Here is a 16,561-nt window from a genome sequence, read left to right as displayed (position 1 = left end):
GTGCAATACTTATATAATAGCTATATTTAGTAATACTCGTAAAGCATTATACCTAATCCCATGGATAGCCCATTATTATTTTTATTATCTAATCACGGACATGGTGGTCCAAGTTAACAACCGTGATGCAAAAAGATGGACCCGAGTGATCAATTTTCTTTCGATTATCGATTTATTTATTTTTAAAATGAAATGATATTTACAGTTAGAACAAACATCGTGTCACACTCTTATTTAAAAAAAAAAATAAATATAAGATTTATATAAAAATTAATTTTTTAATAAAAAAATTTATTTTTTTAAAAAATAGTACGCAAAATTTGTATAAAACATGACTGTATATATATATCTTTTTTTTTTTTTTGGTAAATTAAAGGACCCAACACTGTAAAGTGGAACCTCACAACTGTAACTACAAATGCGGCAAAGAAAGTTGTAGCTTTAATAATTGCATGGCTGACCTGCTGCTATGCAATATGGCATATATTGAGCTATATATTATATGGAATGGATCGAGTTGTGAGAAGGATTGGAGTGTGTGGAACGTACGTATGCTTTCCGAGCACCATTCGTAAAACCAGATCACTCTATATATTATGTGCTCATAAAATTCAAAACACAGTTAAGGAGCCGAGTTGTTTGTTGGGTTGCCCAACTAGTTCCACCTTTACATTTATTGGCTTGAATGGACTACTGCTCTTACTGCTTACTCCATGAAAAGAAATTAAGGTTCGCAATTTGCAACATATCTAATCATTTTCCCTTTTCATTTCGGTCTCAGAAACTTTTGGTCTCCATGGAAGAAGTAGAGCTTGCCACCAATAATAATCGGCCTACACTTTCGCACCAGAATCCAGCTCCGGAAATGGGAGAGCCAAGTAATTCAAGCAAAAAGAAGAGCGTTTCGTTTCTTGGCCTATTTTCTGCTGCTGATACAATTGACTGTGTATTGATGTTCTTCGGAAGTGTCGGGGCGTGCATCCATGGTGCTGCTCTTCCTGTCTTCTTTGTGTTGTTCGGTCGTATGATTGATTCTTTGGGACATCTATCCAAGCACCCTCACATATTGTCTTCACGGGTTTCCCAGGTACAAGATTATTGCAACTTTAGACGCCCTCACTTAATTTGAAAATTAATCTGCTATTCCTTTCTAATTCTTTATTTTTTTCATTGCTTATAAAAATTTTGGCTCACACTGAGGGCAAGTATGAAATGATTAAATAATTGGTTTAGTTTGTTTTTACAAATGAAATGAGATAAATTAAGATTAAAGTTAAAAATTAAATAAAATATTGTTAAATTTTTTTTTTAATATTATTTTTGTTTTAAAATTTGAAAAAATTGAATTGTTTATTTTATTTTGTGCAGAAATTTAGAAAAATTATAATGATTAAATGAGATGATATAAGATACATTAAGAAAAATTGTGAAAACAAACGAATACTAATATAACCGGCATTCAGGGATGGATTTAGGATAAACAAAAAGATTATCCTATCGTCCCATTTGTATCGTTCCATTTGATCGTTCGTTAATTTTTTTTTATTGTTTAGTGATTTTAAATGTATTAATATATATTTTTTATTTTTTTAAAATATTTAAATATATTAAAAAATGTAAAAAAAATAATAAAAAAAAACTCAAAAAGTGAAGGGGCAGAAAAAATATTATTCATTAATTTAGTCAAATATGGTTCTCAAGATGATAATATCAATTTTGTCAACAACTGCCTCGAGACTGCAACGCCTAATGCTATCAAGTGTTAGGTGGGAAAGCTACGAGCAGAGTGAAAGTACGTTGCAGTTAAATTAGGTACTTAGTAGATTAGGGCCACTACATCCTCGGCATCACTTCTTTCAAGGAGAAAATGAGATGCACAATACTTTCTAGTTTTGTCTTGCCTTGCCTTGTGGACTTCCCATAATTTCCGTCGTAATAGGCACATACTGCAACGACAACAAAAAAAGCATCACGGAAAGAACTTATAGAAGCGATCGAGCTCGCGCCTCTTTAACGATGCTTGCAAAAATGTTACAAGGATTTTATGCAATGACGTCTTGGGAAGATCGAAGTCGACATGAATCCCCGAGTGGCGTCGAAATACCCTGCTTTTGTAAATTTTTAATTGATTCGTAATTTTGTATCGTTAGTCAACATTTCTAGCTTGCTCTAAATTGAAAGACATACGCAGAAAGATGATATACTCTGCAGTTATGTGAGTACTTGTCTATTTATTTTCTATATTGATTATGCTTCTTGAAAAGTCACACTTGTATGTATCTAAACTTGTGTCCTTTTGCAGTATTCTCTGTACTTGATCTATCTTGGACTCGTAGTTTTGGCATCAGCATGGATAGGCAAGTTTGACAATTTTACGCCTAATCAGTCCAATCTACTGTCTATGTTTCTTCATCTGTTTGAGCATCAGCTAGCAATATTGTTGTTTAATTTATTTTTTCAGGTGTCGCACTCTGGATGCAAACTGGAGAGAGGCAGACTGCTCGTTTGAGACTGAAGTATCTCCAGGCAGTATTAAAGAAGGATATCGGTTTTTTTGACACCGATGCCGGAGTTACAAATATCATTCACCACATTTCCAGTGATACAATACTAGTGCAAGATGCAATTGGTGACAAGGTACGTATTTCAGCCAACAATGGCTATTTTATGATTGATGTTGTATTGAGTAAAATTTTGGCTGGTGTACTAAAGGAATACTATTATCTGGTTGTATCTTATGCAGATAGGCCATTCTCTGCGTTACCTTTCTCAGTTCATTGTTGGGTTTTCCATTGGATTTACATCGGTATGGCAGCTTTCACTTCTCACCTTGGCTGTTGTTCCATTGATAGCTTTCGCAGGGGGAGCTTATACCATTATCATGTCTACCTTATCAGAAAAAGGTGAGACTGCTTATGCTGAAGCTGGAAAGGTTGCAGAAGAGGTAAGCACTGGTCTTCAACATATACATTTTCTTGTTTGGCCTCTTTCATGTTTGCTGACTATTGAAATATATGCTTTGAGCTGATTCTCTTGTGTTCTGGATTAGGTTATTTCACAGGTTCGTACAGTGTACTCGTTTGTAGGAGAGGATAAAGCAATTGAAGCATACTCTAAGTCACTAAAGAAAGCTCTAAAACTGGGGAAGAAGAGCGGGTTGGCAAAAGGAGTGGGTGTAGGCTTCACGTACGGGCTTTTATTTTGTGCATGGGCATTGCTTCTCTGGTATGCCGGTATACTTGTCAGGCATCGGGACACGAATGGAGGGAAGGCTTTCACTACAATTATCAATGTTATCTTCAGTGGATTGTAAGTCCACTTTGAAAGATGTTTGGGAGGACTCAATTGATAATTGATCATATCTTTTCCTGATTGAAAACAGACTACGTTTATTTGCAGTGCTCTAGGCCAAGCTACTCCAAACCTTGCTGGCATTGCTAAAGGAAGGGCAGCTGCAGCCAATATCATAAGCATGATTGAAACAGATTCCAAGTCTTCTAAGACATCAGATACCGGATTGGTGTTGCCAAAAATTGTTGGTCAAATCGACTTTAGCGAGGTCTGTTTTGCTTATCCTTCACGAAGAAATTTGGTTTTCAACAAGTTGAGCTTTTCAATCAGCGCTGGCAAGACCTTTGCAGTAGTTGGTCCAAGTGGCTCCGGAAAGAGCACTATCATTTCCATGGTTCAACGTTTCTATGAACCCACTTCAGGTAAGTAATACCTCCTTATCAGAAACTATTCTGAAGCGAAATTCATTAGTTGAACATTTGGATGCAAATTACTTTAACTTCAAAAGCTTATGTGGTTTATGCCTGCATATGTAAAGGTAGAATACTATTGGATGGACATGATCTTAAAAGTCTTGACTTAAAATGGTTGAGGGAACAAATGGGATTAGTTAGCCAAGAGCCAGCACTATTCGCCACAACCATAGCTAGCAATATTCTGTTTGGTAAACAAGATGCAGACATGGATGATATCATACAAGCTGCTAAAGCTGCAAATGCCCACTGTTTCATTCAAGGCTTACCTGATGATTACGATACTCAGGTACGTAACTACCATTCAAGCGTACTGCCAAGTGTCCCCTGTTCATTTTCATCATGATCTTTGACAAATTTGTAATCCTACCTTGAGGTTGATGTTTGATAGTTTATTGAATTTCAGGTAGGAGAGGCTGGAACTCAGCTTTCAGGAGGGCAAAAACAGAGAATTGCTATTGCAAGAGCAGTGCTGAGAAACCCAAGGATACTACTTCTAGATGAAGCCACCAGTGCTCTTGATGCAGAATCAGAACTTATAGTTCAGCAGGCACTAGATGAAATCATGTCCCATCGGACTACAATTATCGTTGCACATCGGCTATCCACCATACGAAATGTTGACACAATTATAGTGTTGAAGAACGGCGAGGTTGTAGAAAGTGGGACGCACTCGGACTTGATATCTAAGAATGGCGAGTATGCAACTCTAGTGAGCTTGCAAGTATCAGAAAATGTTAAAGAGTCCAGTTTATTATCTAGCTGTGGAAATTCAAACAATTCAAGCTTTAGAGGCTCAGTAAGCTCAAGAAATTCAAGCTTTCGAGACCTCCCCCATCAGCAGGAAACAAAGTCGATTAGCACAAGTGATCTGCTGCCAAGTGATCAAAATCAGTTACCAATAAAGCGCACTCACTCAATTTGGGAACTACTTAAACTAAATGCACCTGAGTGGCCCTATGCAGTACTTGGCTCAGTGGGTGCAGTTCTGGCTGGCATGGAAGCTCCCCTGTTTGCCTTTGGAATCACACATATCTTGACTGCATTTTACTCCCCTGATGTTTCTCAAATGAAACATGAAGTTGAACGGATGGCTCTTATATTTGTTGGAGTGGCAGTTGTTACTATTCCCATATACCTGCTGCAACACTACTTCTATACGTTGATGGGAGAGCGTCTCACCACCCGTGTGCGCTTATCAATGTTCTCAGGTTCTTATCTTTTCATCACACAACTACAAATATCAAAACTCAGGATAATTTTTCCCAGCTGCTGCACACATATTTAGAATACAAAAATTCATTCTAAGAATTTTGTGCAACTCTCTCACGTTGCAGCTATCCTTTCCAACGAAGTTGGCTGGTTTGATTTGGATGAGAATAATACGGGCTTACTGACTTCAATTTTAGCAGCCGATGCAACATTAGTCAGAAGTGCTCTTGCTGAGCGTCTATCAACAATTGTGCAGAATGTAGCACTCACTGTGACTGCATTTGTAATTGCCTTTATGTTAAGTTGGCGCATAGCATCTGTTGTTGTTGCCTCCCTCCCCCTACTTATTGGAGCTTCGATTACTGAGGTAAGCTTTCGATGGAACTCATTGATCACCTCGTGCTACCTATTTTAGGTAGTGGTTACTTTTTTTTTTTTTTTTGTTTTTCCTGGTTCTCAACCCCACATATTTTCACTTTTCTTTATGTCTACAGCAACTATTTCTCAAGGGATTCGGAGGAGACTACACCCGTGCCTATTCTAGAGCAACTGCTGTGGCACGCGAAGCAATTGCCAATATACGCACTGTTGCGGCATTTGGTGCTGAAGATGAGATCTCGATGCAGTTTGCTTCTGAACTAAACCAACCAAAGAAACAAGCACTTGTACGAGGCCATATATCCGGTTTTGGCTATGCTTTATCGCAGTTCTTTGCATATTGTTCATATGCACTTGGCCTTTGGTATGCGTCAATTCTAATCAAGCATAAAGATTCGAACTTTGGAGACATCATGAAATCTTTCATGGTTTTGATAATCACTGCATTGGCAATAGCAGAAACACTTGCTCTTACACCTGACATTGTGAAGGGGTCGCAAGCACTGGGGTCAGTTTTCGGTATTCTCAAAAGGAAAACAGCTATCGATTCCAATAATCCTACCTCAAAAATGGTAACTCATGTCAAGGGGAATATAGAATTCAGGAAAGTGTGTTTCAAGTATCCGGCAAGGCCTGATATCACCATTTTTGAGGACTTGAATTTGAGAGTCTCATCGGGAAAGAGTCTTGCTGTAGTGGGACAAAGTGGCTCGGGGAAGAGTACTGTGATTGCCCTGGTAATGAGATTCTACGACCCCACTTTCGGAACAGTCTTGATTGATGGATATGACATTAAACGCTTGAACTTGAAATCCTTAAGGCGGAAAATAGGTTTGGTTCAGCAAGAGCCAGCGTTGTTTTCCACAACAATTTACGAGAACATCAAGTATGGGAATGAGCAGGCATCAGAAATTGAGGTAATGAAGGCAGCAAAAGCAGCAAGTGCCCATGAATTCATCAGTAGAATGCCTGAAGGTTACAAAACTCAAGTTGGTGAGAAGGGAGTTCAGTTATCAGGTGGCCAAAAACAAAGGGTAGCAATTGCCAGAGCAATGCTGAAAGACCCTGCCATTCTTCTCTTGGATGAAGCAACAAGTGCATTGGACACAGCATCTGAGAAGCTGGTCCAAGAGGCTCTTAACAAGCTTATGGAGGGCCGAACAACAATTCTGGTGGCACACAGATTGTCAACCATTCGTGATGCAGACCGTATTGCTGTACTGCAAAATGGCAGGGTGATTGAAATTGGCAGCCATGAGCACCTCAGTACAAAGCCGGGCAGTATCTATGGACAACTAGTCAGCCTACAACAGGAAAATAAAGTACAAGTGCTTGATTAAATCTGTTGGCACAAAAACTGGAGGATCAGGGCAATAAGGATTGGAAGCTTAACATGATATTTTGCTTCCTGTTATTGAATTTTGGCAAGAATCTCCCAGATCAGGAACTCTGCCGAATCTTAAAAGGATCCAGTATATGTTCATGAGACGCTAGATATTTTACTAGGTCGTGCAGTTTCTTTAAAAAATAGCAAGTTCTATTATGAAAAAAGCTAATTTCTCATGGTAAGGTTCACTTTTTTTTTTTTAAATTGAGTGTCCAAGACTTGCACAGTAAACATTAAAGAAATCTTTCTAAATGATCATCATCCCTTTAATTAATTCATATCACCTGTCAACCTAACGTAAAATTTTTCTCAAATTCAAATGAAACAAAAGAGTATTTTGATCATTCGTCCAATTAATATAGTAAAAAATAAGGTAGATTGAAGAACGCAGTGCATGCAATCCTTGCCAGCAGGGATATTAAATAAGCAGTTGCAGGGTTGGTACGAGATAGGCCGAAAGCACATGCAACTGGACCAACTGACTAAAACTGGAAAGCTATTTCCCATGTGCAGCATCCTCAAATCCTGTCTGTTCATAATTAATTGCCGTTATCTTCCCTTGTTCTTCGCATGAGCCTGACCCATATGTACAATTTGGCACGTCTATTTGATTCCATACACCCAGACAATTTGTATGAAGAATAACCAAACAATCCTGTTACCCCACGTACTGATCCGGCCGACTCCCATTCTCATATAAATAAATTCTTATTCCCTTTTTTGTTTTCAACTTATTGAACGTTGTTTTTCTATTTTCTTCGACGGTTAAAATTAAAAATTGTTACCCAAAATAGAAACTATAAAGAGAAAATATACTGGAACGAGCATACGAGAATGAAGACTTTGTATGGAGAATGAAAATAATATTTTATTTAATTTTTAATTTTTATCTCATTATAATGAGATCTCGTACATGTACCATTTTTAAGTTACAAGTTTTCTGAAAAAAACAAATTGTAAGAATCTTAAAAAGTCGGTTTGAATTGATATTATTTATCTCATTTTATTATTATAATTTTTTTAAAAAATTTTATATAAAATATAATAAATTATTTAATTATTTTAAATTTTAAAATAATAATATTAAAAAATATTTTATTTTATTTTTCATCCTATTTCAATTTATTATTCAAACCTCACGTGAGAAACAAGCTCAGAAAAAACAAAACGAAGAAAGTGTTGGGTAAAAAGAGAAAGAAAGGGAAAAAATGGTTTTTAATTTGGAATAGCGGGATATGATAGGGAGGGAGTGAGGGAGGGGAGGTATGAGTAAAGGGATAAGCTGGCGACAGGTTGGCTAGGTCAGCGAACGCTTCAACCGCAATTGTTTCCCCGTCTCAAAGCTCAGGTCCCCACCCCCACCCCCTCGTCCTCTCTTTCGATTCATTTTCCCCACTCTCTCTCTCTCTGCAATTAGGGCTACACTCTGAATTTCAATTGCAAAATTTCAAGAAATTTGAATCTTCCGGTGTAGGGTTTTTCTTTGCCAGAGATGGCAGCTTGGTGAACTCCCTTCTGGAGCAGGAAGAACAGCAAGACTGAGACTCGAAGAGAGAGGCCCGGGCATTGTTGGAGTTTGTACGTTACGGGTGCAGATCCGGTGCTTCTCTGTCGGAAATGAGTGCGTCTAGGTTCATTAAGTGCGTCACCGTCGGTGACGGCGCCGTCGGTAAAACCTGTATGCTGATATCCTACACGAGCAATACATTCCCTACGGTGAGTTCTTATATCTCAATGTATGCCTTTAATTTGGTCCTTTTAGTTTCGATTGTTGGGAAATTTACTTCTTTTCTGTACCCCCTTGTTCTTGGATGGATCTTTCTGGGAGAAGTCCCTTATATAACCTTCCATTTCTTTCTTTCTTTCTTCTTTTTTTTTTTGCCAAAAGAAAATAAAAAGAAGAAGAATGTGCTTATTGAATTGAAGGATTTTTCCCCTCTTTTCTGTTTTGGACTCATTTGCATCATGTTAGAGAGACAATGTTGCTTGCCATGTTGAATTCGGGAATTCTTAATGATATCGTATTTATGGATTCGAAATGTTAGAAAAAGAATGGTTTTCAGATCATGGCGCTTGGATCAGTGTGATCTTCTTAAATTAATTTCAACCCGATTAATTTCATACCCCAAGCTTGATTTCAGGAAGTCACTAATTAAATATCTGGAGTTAGCAATAATTGATCAATTGTCTTATAGGTGTTGGAATGGTGGAAAACCTTTGTTGCTTATTGGGCTATTACATTAGTTCCCATGAGAAAATAAATTATCATTCATAGTTAGCAATAAACAAAAATGCTAGGTTTTCGCACCCTGGATAAGCAAGGCAATGCTTTAAGAAGCTTGACTCTAGTGGCTACCCTCTATTTATGCGGATTCAGACAGCTAGCTTATACCTTGTTATGTCTACACGATGGTACATCTGTCCTTGATTCCTCAAGATACCCTATAGCTCTGTGCTGAATGGCTCCATGGTCTTGTGGATTATATTTCTTCGTTCTTGGTTTTCTGTGGTGGGAAGTATTTGTAACCAAAGTCACTTTTTTGGTTTTAAAATGTATACTCCGATGTTTTGTTTGTGAATCATTTTTCCTGTAAGATTATTTATTTCCCAGTTTAGTTTTACATTCTCTGCTTTCCATAAATGAGCTTTGGTCAGAAGCTATTGGTTGCTAACTAGTTTGTTCATTTCTCTTTGATGATAGGACTATGTGCCGACTGTTTTTGACAATTTCAGTGCTAATGTTGTCGTGGATGGAAGCACTGTTAACCTAGGGTTATGGGATACTGCTGGTAATTATATAATGATCGTTCGGATTGCTGGGATTTTCTTATCTGTTTTGTTCCTGACTTTGGGGTTTCTGAATCCATGATTTTTTGTACAGGTCAGGAGGATTACAATAGATTAAGGCCCTTGAGCTATCGAGGCGCAGACGTCTTTATACTTGCTTTCTCTCTCATAAGCAAGGCTAGCTATGAAAATGTTGCTAAGAAGGTCTAAACTTCTTGAATAAACTTCTTCTTTGTTTAAGAAAATGTATTATTTTTTAAGTCATGTCTGCATTTGTGTGGGCTGATAACTTGTTTTCTGTTTTACTTTCCATTTTCAGTGGATTCCTGAATTAAGGCATTACGCACCTGGTGTTCCAATAATTCTTGTTGGAACAAAACTTGGTAGGATTTATTCTCATCCTTTATTGCGACATACATTGATCTGTTTTTCATTGCTATGTGATTGTAATCAGTTTTGTGTTTGTGGAATGTGGATGGTGAGTCGGTGACTAGGTCAAGTCTTTATTCCTTTGCATTTTCGCATTCTTGCGGCTTCTTTTATCTAACTCTTGTTTAGACAGTCATCTTTGTTAGCAGTATGTTTTCTTGCCTTGTAGATTTTTCCCAGCTATTTGTATATCTTTGTTATTATCTGCTACTGGATAAATAAATTATTTTTCCTTGGTGTTTGCTATCCCTAAGTTCTCTTGTTTACTATGGCATCTAGTATGATTCTCGCGGTGTACAATCTACCAGGCTTCCAGCTAAAGAGGTTGTGGTATATACAAATTAGATTGGGGAGGTTCTGAGTCAAATATATTCATATTGGTTTGACGACGGTACTTACATTGATTCGTCATTTCAAACCATTGAACAATGTTAAAGAGTAACTTAATGCCGTTCCTAAAATATAACTCATTTGCATGTATATCTAAGAAAGCGAGCAATCAAATGACATGCCTATACATGATCATATTGGTGTTGAACATATTCATTTAGTTGACAAGTCCCTGGAACACTATAGTTTGAATATTTTATGTGGTACATAACACTTGTAAGCATGCAGGTTAGTTGCCTTGATATTTTGCCTTATATATAAAAGATGAACTCGTTTTTATTAGAAGCTCCATGTCTATCTGCAGATCTACGAGATGATAAGCAGTTCTTTATAGACCATCCTGGTGCAGTGCCCATTGCTACGCCTCAGGTAAAGTTTACTGAACCTCTCATCTTTGTATTTTATTCCCCTTAGACATCTGTTTTTCGTGGGGCTATGACGTCCAACTTGTAGTTTGACTCTCACCTTTTGCTTAAGGGAGAAGAGCTTAGGAAACTGATTGGAGCTCCTGCCTACATCGAGTGTAGTTCAAAAACACAGCAGGTATGCCTCTCTTCATTTCTTCAAAGACTATTTGTGGAAATGGTCTTTATGCTGTGTTATTGATTAGAGTCATGTCATCATATAATTGCAGAATGTCAAGGCAGTTTTTGATGCAGCCATAAAGGTCGTGCTCCAGCCTCCGAAGCAAAAGAAGAAGAAGAGAAAGGCACAAAAGGCTTGCTCCATACTGTGATCTAGGAGGGATTCTATTATAGGAGACAATGACCCGTCAGCCTCTCGCTGCAGTGTATCTGTCTGTCTGTTTATGTCCTTTTCAATTCCACGTCCGCTGTAAGGAAGCAGCAAGCTGGTTGTGTATAGTCTTGACCAACATGCTAGGGATCTATGAGATTATTAGTTTCTGGCTTTACCTGTTTACACACGATTTGTAACTCTGATTAGTACTAGCATTCCATGTTGACTCATGTACAAGTGGAAGTGGTGGTGTTTAAAATTTTTCTCCCGCATTTACCTGATGCGAGGAAGATCCCTAATATGTGTGGTACTGCAAAGTTTGGATTGCTTTATATGGTTTCATTTTGTTGACAGATACCGTCATCGCACAAATATGTATAATATGCTTTTTTATGGTATAAGTACCATAGCATATGTTTTTTATGGTACTTATTAATGAGTTTGTATATATGTGTAAGCAATCGAGAAGTAAAAACAGAATGGGAGTAAGGCGCACCTGAATTTGATGGTCTCGTTGCCCGTCGTCTTAAACTGAAAAAATGAAATCGGAAACAGGGTGTGTTGCCTGGATTTTCTTGGACGTTTCCCTGGGTGGATTTCTTAAATTCCAACCATTTAAAAAAAAAAAAAAAAGTAGATGGTCCATCTTGTACCACATTATTATCTACCTACCAAATATTTATTCCTAATTTTATCATGTACCATGTACAAATCAGACATTTATCATTTTAGTATATTTACTATTTTTAAAGCCTTTTAAAGAGTAATAAGTTTTTCATATGTTAAAGTTATGATTATTTATTTGAAAAATGTCTTAGTCACGATGAGATCTTATAAAAGTAATTTTATAAACTAACGTGACTTGATATTGTATGTTTGATTGTAAAATTACTTTTATTGTAAGGTAGATGTAATGTATCATATAAAATTATGTCAATTTATAAATTTATTTTTATAGAATCTATTTGTAGTTATAACACTTATCCCAAAACTTATAATCTTCATGTTTTGAGTCAACATTGGCAACCAAATCCAAATGAACTGGCGTGCCCTGTGCGTTCTCGCTTTGGAGGCTTTCTTGGTGAAGAGTTAGGCGGCTTTAAAAAGTTTTGATAGGATTTTGGAAATAAAATCATATTTATTATTGGTATCAAATAATCGAAGTTATTAGTTTAGCCTGATCATCACTTGTTGTTGCAATTTTCCTCATACTCTTTAAGGACTAAAATCTAGCAATCAAGATTAGTCAGTCACGTTACAAACTTTAATTCCATTTAACCGTACTATGATCTTAACGGATCTTGAATCACATCTCGTGTTCCAAATTTGGTGCTCAAATTATAATTTGACAGTTTGACAACTTTCACTCAGATTTTTTCTACCACAGGGTTCTGTTTTTGACTTTTGAGGATCATCTGAACATTTTCTTTCTTTTTTTTCCTCCTGGCCCTTATTCTATTGGCTCCAGTCAAAAATGGAAGAACGTTGACTTCACTGAAATTAGTTGTTGCAAATCGATTATAGCCAGCCATTACGTGTTTTAAAAGATAGTTTGGTAGGTTTGATAGAATCTCGTAAAGGTTTCTCACCAATGAACGAACTTTACCCAAAGCTGAAAAGCATTGAAACTATGGAAGGTCCGTGTCGTCTCTGTCTCTCTCGACATATATTTCTTATTAAACTTAATCAAACATATGGGCGTCTTTTGCCTTAATATTTTTCATAACATAAAATTTGTTCATATTCTTAACCTCTCTATCTTCCACCTGGACTTCTTTGTTTTTTTCTTCTTCTAAATGAATCGATGAAATAGTCAACGATCTTCTTGGGATTTGTCTAAGATGTGCAGCTCGTCCCTTCTAAATGGCTGGTCTTCAGGAAGGTGCTTTTCTTTGAAGCGAATTCATGGATGCAACTGTAATGGTAGGCGCTGTTGTCATTTCATACAATGTAGATCACTGGGAAGTCAGCTACTTTTTAAGGGGTGTCAAAGCAGAAATAATTATAAGAGGGAAAATAGAAAAAAAATGGGACCAAACACTTTGAAAAAGAAGCAGTTGTAATAAATAAAAAAATAGAAAAAAATTAACGAACAATAGGTGGAGAATTCTTGTGTAAAGTCTTGATAAGAGATTAGTCTATTAATAAAGCTTTTTTTTTTTTTTAGGTTTATCTGACAAACTACTTTATCACTAAACTATCCCATGTTAGGAGTCCCATGATCGGGTTATAACACTCTTCTTCTGATTCAAATACTGGTTTTTTACACCTGGTTTTCTAGCCTCCTCTGCATATGTTTCTTTCTTCAAAAGCTTATTGACTTGGTTTATGCACGAATCTCTTTGATTACTACCAACTTTCCGATTTCTAGATCGTCCGAAAAACTTCAAAGCCTTTCCTACGGCGGTTAAAGAAGGTTTGGCATCAGCTTCTGATCATGCTTCAAAGTTTTTGATTTTTGATTTTCAAATTAATAGCAATTTTGCAAGAACATGAGGAAGTCCGTCTGAAAAAGTTTTTAAGGAGGCTGGGGTGAAAGCATTGATCTGCAGCAAGGCAGTGATTTTGAAAACAAACCGTATTAAGTTGAGCTAGAAACTCACGAGGATGGAAGAAAATACTAGCTTAAGCTTAAGAGACGAAGAGGCACCGGTGAATGTAAAATCTGAATCTCATGCAATTCATACAGCTGAAATTGTCCTGGGAGATAATCATGGGGCCTTGAAAACTGGGAGTTGCGGCCTAAATAATCATGAATACAAGGAGGAAGCTCCTTTGAACTCGATTTCTCTTTTCCAAAAAGAGCTACCAGAATCAACACTTGGTTGGCCACTTCTCCAGAAAACAGCACTTGCGAATCAAAAAGCTCTGAGAAAATCTAAAGGTAGGAATTTATCTGTTGTTGAATGGGTGATGAGCCTACCTACTCGATCCACGTCTCTAATTTTGCAAGATCCGATTGCTTTGGATTTGAATAAAACTGACATACCTTCCGAGAGGGAGGCTGTCAACTCTACCTTTGAGGAAGGAGATAATGAAGATGGAACGCTGCCCCATGCTGTTGGGGCATCTGAAGACGAAACAGTTGGCAGTAGCAGGAAACCAGAAGAAACTTCTGGCCTCGTTTGTGAATATAAAGAGGAAGTTTCTTCGAGTTCTGCTTCTTTTCTTATAAAGGACTCTCCACAATGGAGGCCTGGCTGGCCGCTTCTTAAGATTTCAGCTTCTGCTAGTTCTGATTTCTCAAGAGATTCTGAAGATAGAAATATGTCTGTTGTTCAAGGGTTGATGAGCCTGCCTAAACTGTCAAATTCAGCAATTCCACAAACCCAGACTGGTGAAGTTTCAAATAAAATAGAAAGTCATATTGAAAGAGAGAGATGTTTTTCTGAGGATTTAGATACTGAAAATAATTCGACAGATACAGAAAGTCTTCTCAAGGAGTTGGAGTTTCTCATGAGAACAAACTTTACTGGTTGTAGGTGGTTCAGTTACAAGGAGTTGAATAGTGCAACGTCCAATTTCTCCTCAGGTTTAATCCTTTTACTTTTTGGGTCATTTACTCTTGTACTGGGCATATAAGCTTCGTTGCTTGTGCAAAGATGATCTTGATTTCTTTGCCTAATTCTCTATCTAAATATAATTTTGTTTGACAGAAAATCTTGTTGGAGAGGGAGGGTGCAGCAAAGTTTACAGAGGATGTCTTCCATGTGGCAGATCAGTGGCAGTAAAGGTATTAAAATCGTATGAGGAGGCTTGGAATGACTTCTACGCAGAAATGGATATCATCACTACATTGAAGCACAAGCACATTTCACCTCTTATTGGTGCATGTCTCGAAGATGACTATCTCATCTCTGTCTATGACTTCTTTTCCGTGGGGAATTTAGAGGAACTCTTACACGGTGATCTTCTATGACAAACAAGTTAACATTCTTCCCTCTAGAACCTCCATTCAAATCATTAATATGCAATTTTTTTTTTTTTTATTATCTGTTATGCAGGTCGTGGGAACAGATCTGTGTTGACATGGGAAGTGAGGTTTAAAGTGGCTGTTGCAGTTGCTGAGGCTTTAAATTATCTCCACAAAGAATGTCCTAGGCCAGTTATTCACAGAGATGTCAAATCTTCAAACATTCTTCTTTCGAATGAGTTTCAGCCACAGGTACTACTTCTCTAGGATGCAGCAGTGATCTTTATTAGGAGTTGGTGTCTGTGAGTCCAAGTCAGTGTGTGAATCCTCTTTATTTTCAATCTCTATTCTTCTGGTTGACGTTTTGAAATTTGTGAGCCAGTAGAATGAAATTTGACATCCCTTTTCTGAAAATTTGTCTAAAAGTAAAATACAGAAAAAAAAAATTTAGGACTCAACATTCTACTAATGCCAGATTTAACTTCTCGATGGCAGCTATCTGACTTCGGGCTTTCTATATGGGGACCCACGGATTCACCTTATGAGATACACAGTGACGTGGTAGGGACATTTGGATATATTGCTCCTGAATATTTCATGCGAGGAAGGGTCAGCAATAAAATTGATGTATACTCCTTCGGTGTGGTTCTGCTCGAGCTTATATCAGGAAGAAAGCCAATTGATTATCAAACCTTGAAAGAGCAAATAAGTTTGGTCAAATGGGCAAAACCATTATTGGAGAGTGGAGATGTTAAAGCATTGTTGGACCCAAAGTTAGAGGAGGACTTGGATGTCGATCAAATGCATAAAATGGTATTGGCAGCAAGCCTCTGCGTTAGCCAGTCAGCTCGACTTCGTCCAAAAATGAGCCAGGTACGGAAATATCATTTATTTATGATACACAGATTATACACTGATTTTTTAAAAGTCGAAGCTCATTACGTCTGCTGTTTTCTTTGGAGCACTGTTCCATTTTCTGCTTCAAATGCCGTTGCTTGTTATTTTCATAATAAACATGTTGACCAAAAAATCTGTTTCGATTAGTCAATGCTTTCTTTGATTGACATTTAAGAAGCAGCTTGTGTGTTCCCTGGTGCAGATACTGAAGATATTGAAAGGGGAGAAAGATGCTGAAGAGTGTGTCGATTCCCATTATATTGATACGAAAGAATTGGGAAATCAAGATGAAGATGACCTTTATCCGGAATTTGGTTGCAAACGACAGGGTGACTCTGCATTGCTTCAGACAGAAAATGACAACAACTCCCTAAGCAGTGGGGATACTGAGACATGTCTAAGTAATGGAGAAAAACCAAGACACTTTATGTTAAAGGAGTACTTGAAACAACGGCAATACTGATCGTCATCATCAATGTAGACGTTAAAATTCACAAATGAAGGGTGTTGGTATCATTTAACCATACTCGCCTTGTTGTAAAATTTTTATATTTTTAAGCAACGATATGTAAGATATAAAGCAAGTTGGTTCTATCGTTTATTTTCACAATTCCTCTCAACTCATCTCATTTAATCATTATAATTTTTTTAAATTTTTATATAAAA

At 37.2% G+C, this 16,561-nt stretch overlaps 3 protein-coding genes across 4 annotated transcripts; all 3 read left to right on the top strand.

Moving 5' to 3' along the window:
• Window positions 1-604: 604 nt before the first annotated feature.
• Window positions 605-6,917, top strand: LOC109010442 (ABC transporter B family member 13-like). Its single transcript, XM_035682643.1, has 10 exons — window positions 605-1,087; window positions 2,303-2,357; window positions 2,462-2,637; window positions 2,744-2,944; window positions 3,050-3,309; window positions 3,400-3,713; window positions 3,830-4,053; window positions 4,171-4,975; window positions 5,102-5,343; window positions 5,471-6,917. Exons 1-10 carry the CDS (start codon window positions 686-688, stop codon window positions 6,692-6,694), a joined length of 3,903 nt encoding a protein of 1,300 aa, XP_035538536.1. The 5' UTR covers window positions 605-685; the 3' UTR covers window positions 6,695-6,917.
• A 1,046-nt stretch (window positions 6,918-7,963) lies between these two features.
• On the top strand, window positions 7,964-11,485 carry LOC109010441 (rac-like GTP-binding protein 5). Of its 2 annotated transcripts, XM_018991281.2 has the most exons (8): window positions 7,964-8,089; window positions 8,216-8,457; window positions 9,443-9,530; window positions 9,623-9,732; window positions 9,848-9,911; window positions 10,652-10,716; window positions 10,825-10,890; window positions 10,982-11,485. In XM_018991281.2, the coding sequence occupies exons 2-8, from the start codon at window positions 8,359-8,361 to the stop codon at window positions 11,081-11,083; spliced, it is 594 nt and encodes a 197-aa protein (XP_018846826.1). In that variant the 5' UTR covers window positions 7,964-8,089; window positions 8,216-8,358; the 3' UTR covers window positions 11,084-11,485. The 2 variants fall into 2 exon arrangements, with proteins under 2 accessions (XP_018846826.1, XP_018846825.1); XM_018991280.2 differs by having other exon boundaries at window positions 7,964-8,457.
• A 1,808-nt stretch (window positions 11,486-13,293) lies between these two features.
• Window positions 13,294-16,487, top strand: LOC109010438 (probable receptor-like protein kinase At3g17420). The gene is made up of 5 exons (XM_035682654.1): window positions 13,294-14,617; window positions 14,742-14,990; window positions 15,090-15,250; window positions 15,494-15,871; window positions 16,098-16,487. Exons 1-5 carry the CDS (start codon window positions 13,693-13,695, stop codon window positions 16,356-16,358), a joined length of 1,974 nt encoding a protein of 657 aa, XP_035538547.1. The 5' UTR covers window positions 13,294-13,692; the 3' UTR covers window positions 16,359-16,487.
• Window positions 16,488-16,561: the final 74 nt, after the last annotated feature.

This window comes from Juglans regia, chromosome 11 (genome assembly GCF_001411555.2).
Source record: "Juglans regia cultivar Chandler chromosome 11, Walnut 2.0, whole genome shotgun sequence".
NCBI lineage: Eukaryota > Viridiplantae > Streptophyta > Magnoliopsida > Fagales > Juglandaceae > Juglans > Juglans regia.
The sequence above is the reverse complement of the archived record's forward strand: the minus strand, read 5'-3'. Positions and strand labels throughout refer to the sequence as shown.

Coding starts and splice junctions, on each gene's coding strand:
- LOC109010438 (XM_035682654.1), top strand. CDS start 13,693: ATGGAAGAAAATACTAGCTTAAGCTTAAGAGACGAAGAGGCACCGGTG. Junction 14,991..15,089: donor TTTAGAGGAACTCTTACACG/GTGATCTTCTAT, acceptor TCTGTTATGCAG/GTCGTGGGAACAGATCTGTG. Junction 15,872..16,097: donor TTCGTCCAAAAATGAGCCAG/GTACGGAAATAT, acceptor TCCCTGGTGCAG/ATACTGAAGATATTGAAAGG.
- LOC109010442 (XM_035682643.1), top strand. CDS start 686: ATGGACTACTGCTCTTACTGCTTACTCCATGAAAAGAAATTAAGGTTC. Junction 1,088..2,302: donor TGTCTTCACGGGTTTCCCAG/GTACAAGATTAT, acceptor GTCCTTTTGCAG/TATTCTCTGTACTTGATCTA. Junction 2,945..3,049: donor CTGGAAAGGTTGCAGAAGAG/GTAAGCACTGGT, acceptor GTTCTGGATTAG/GTTATTTCACAGGTTCGTAC.
- LOC109010441 (XM_018991281.2), top strand. CDS start 8,359: ATGAGTGCGTCTAGGTTCATTAAGTGCGTCACCGTCGGTGACGGCGCC. Junction 8,458..9,442: donor CGAGCAATACATTCCCTACG/GTGAGTTCTTAT, acceptor CTTTGATGATAG/GACTATGTGCCGACTGTTTT. Junction 9,912..10,651: donor TCTTGTTGGAACAAAACTTG/GTAGGATTTATT, acceptor GTCTATCTGCAG/ATCTACGAGATGATAAGCAG.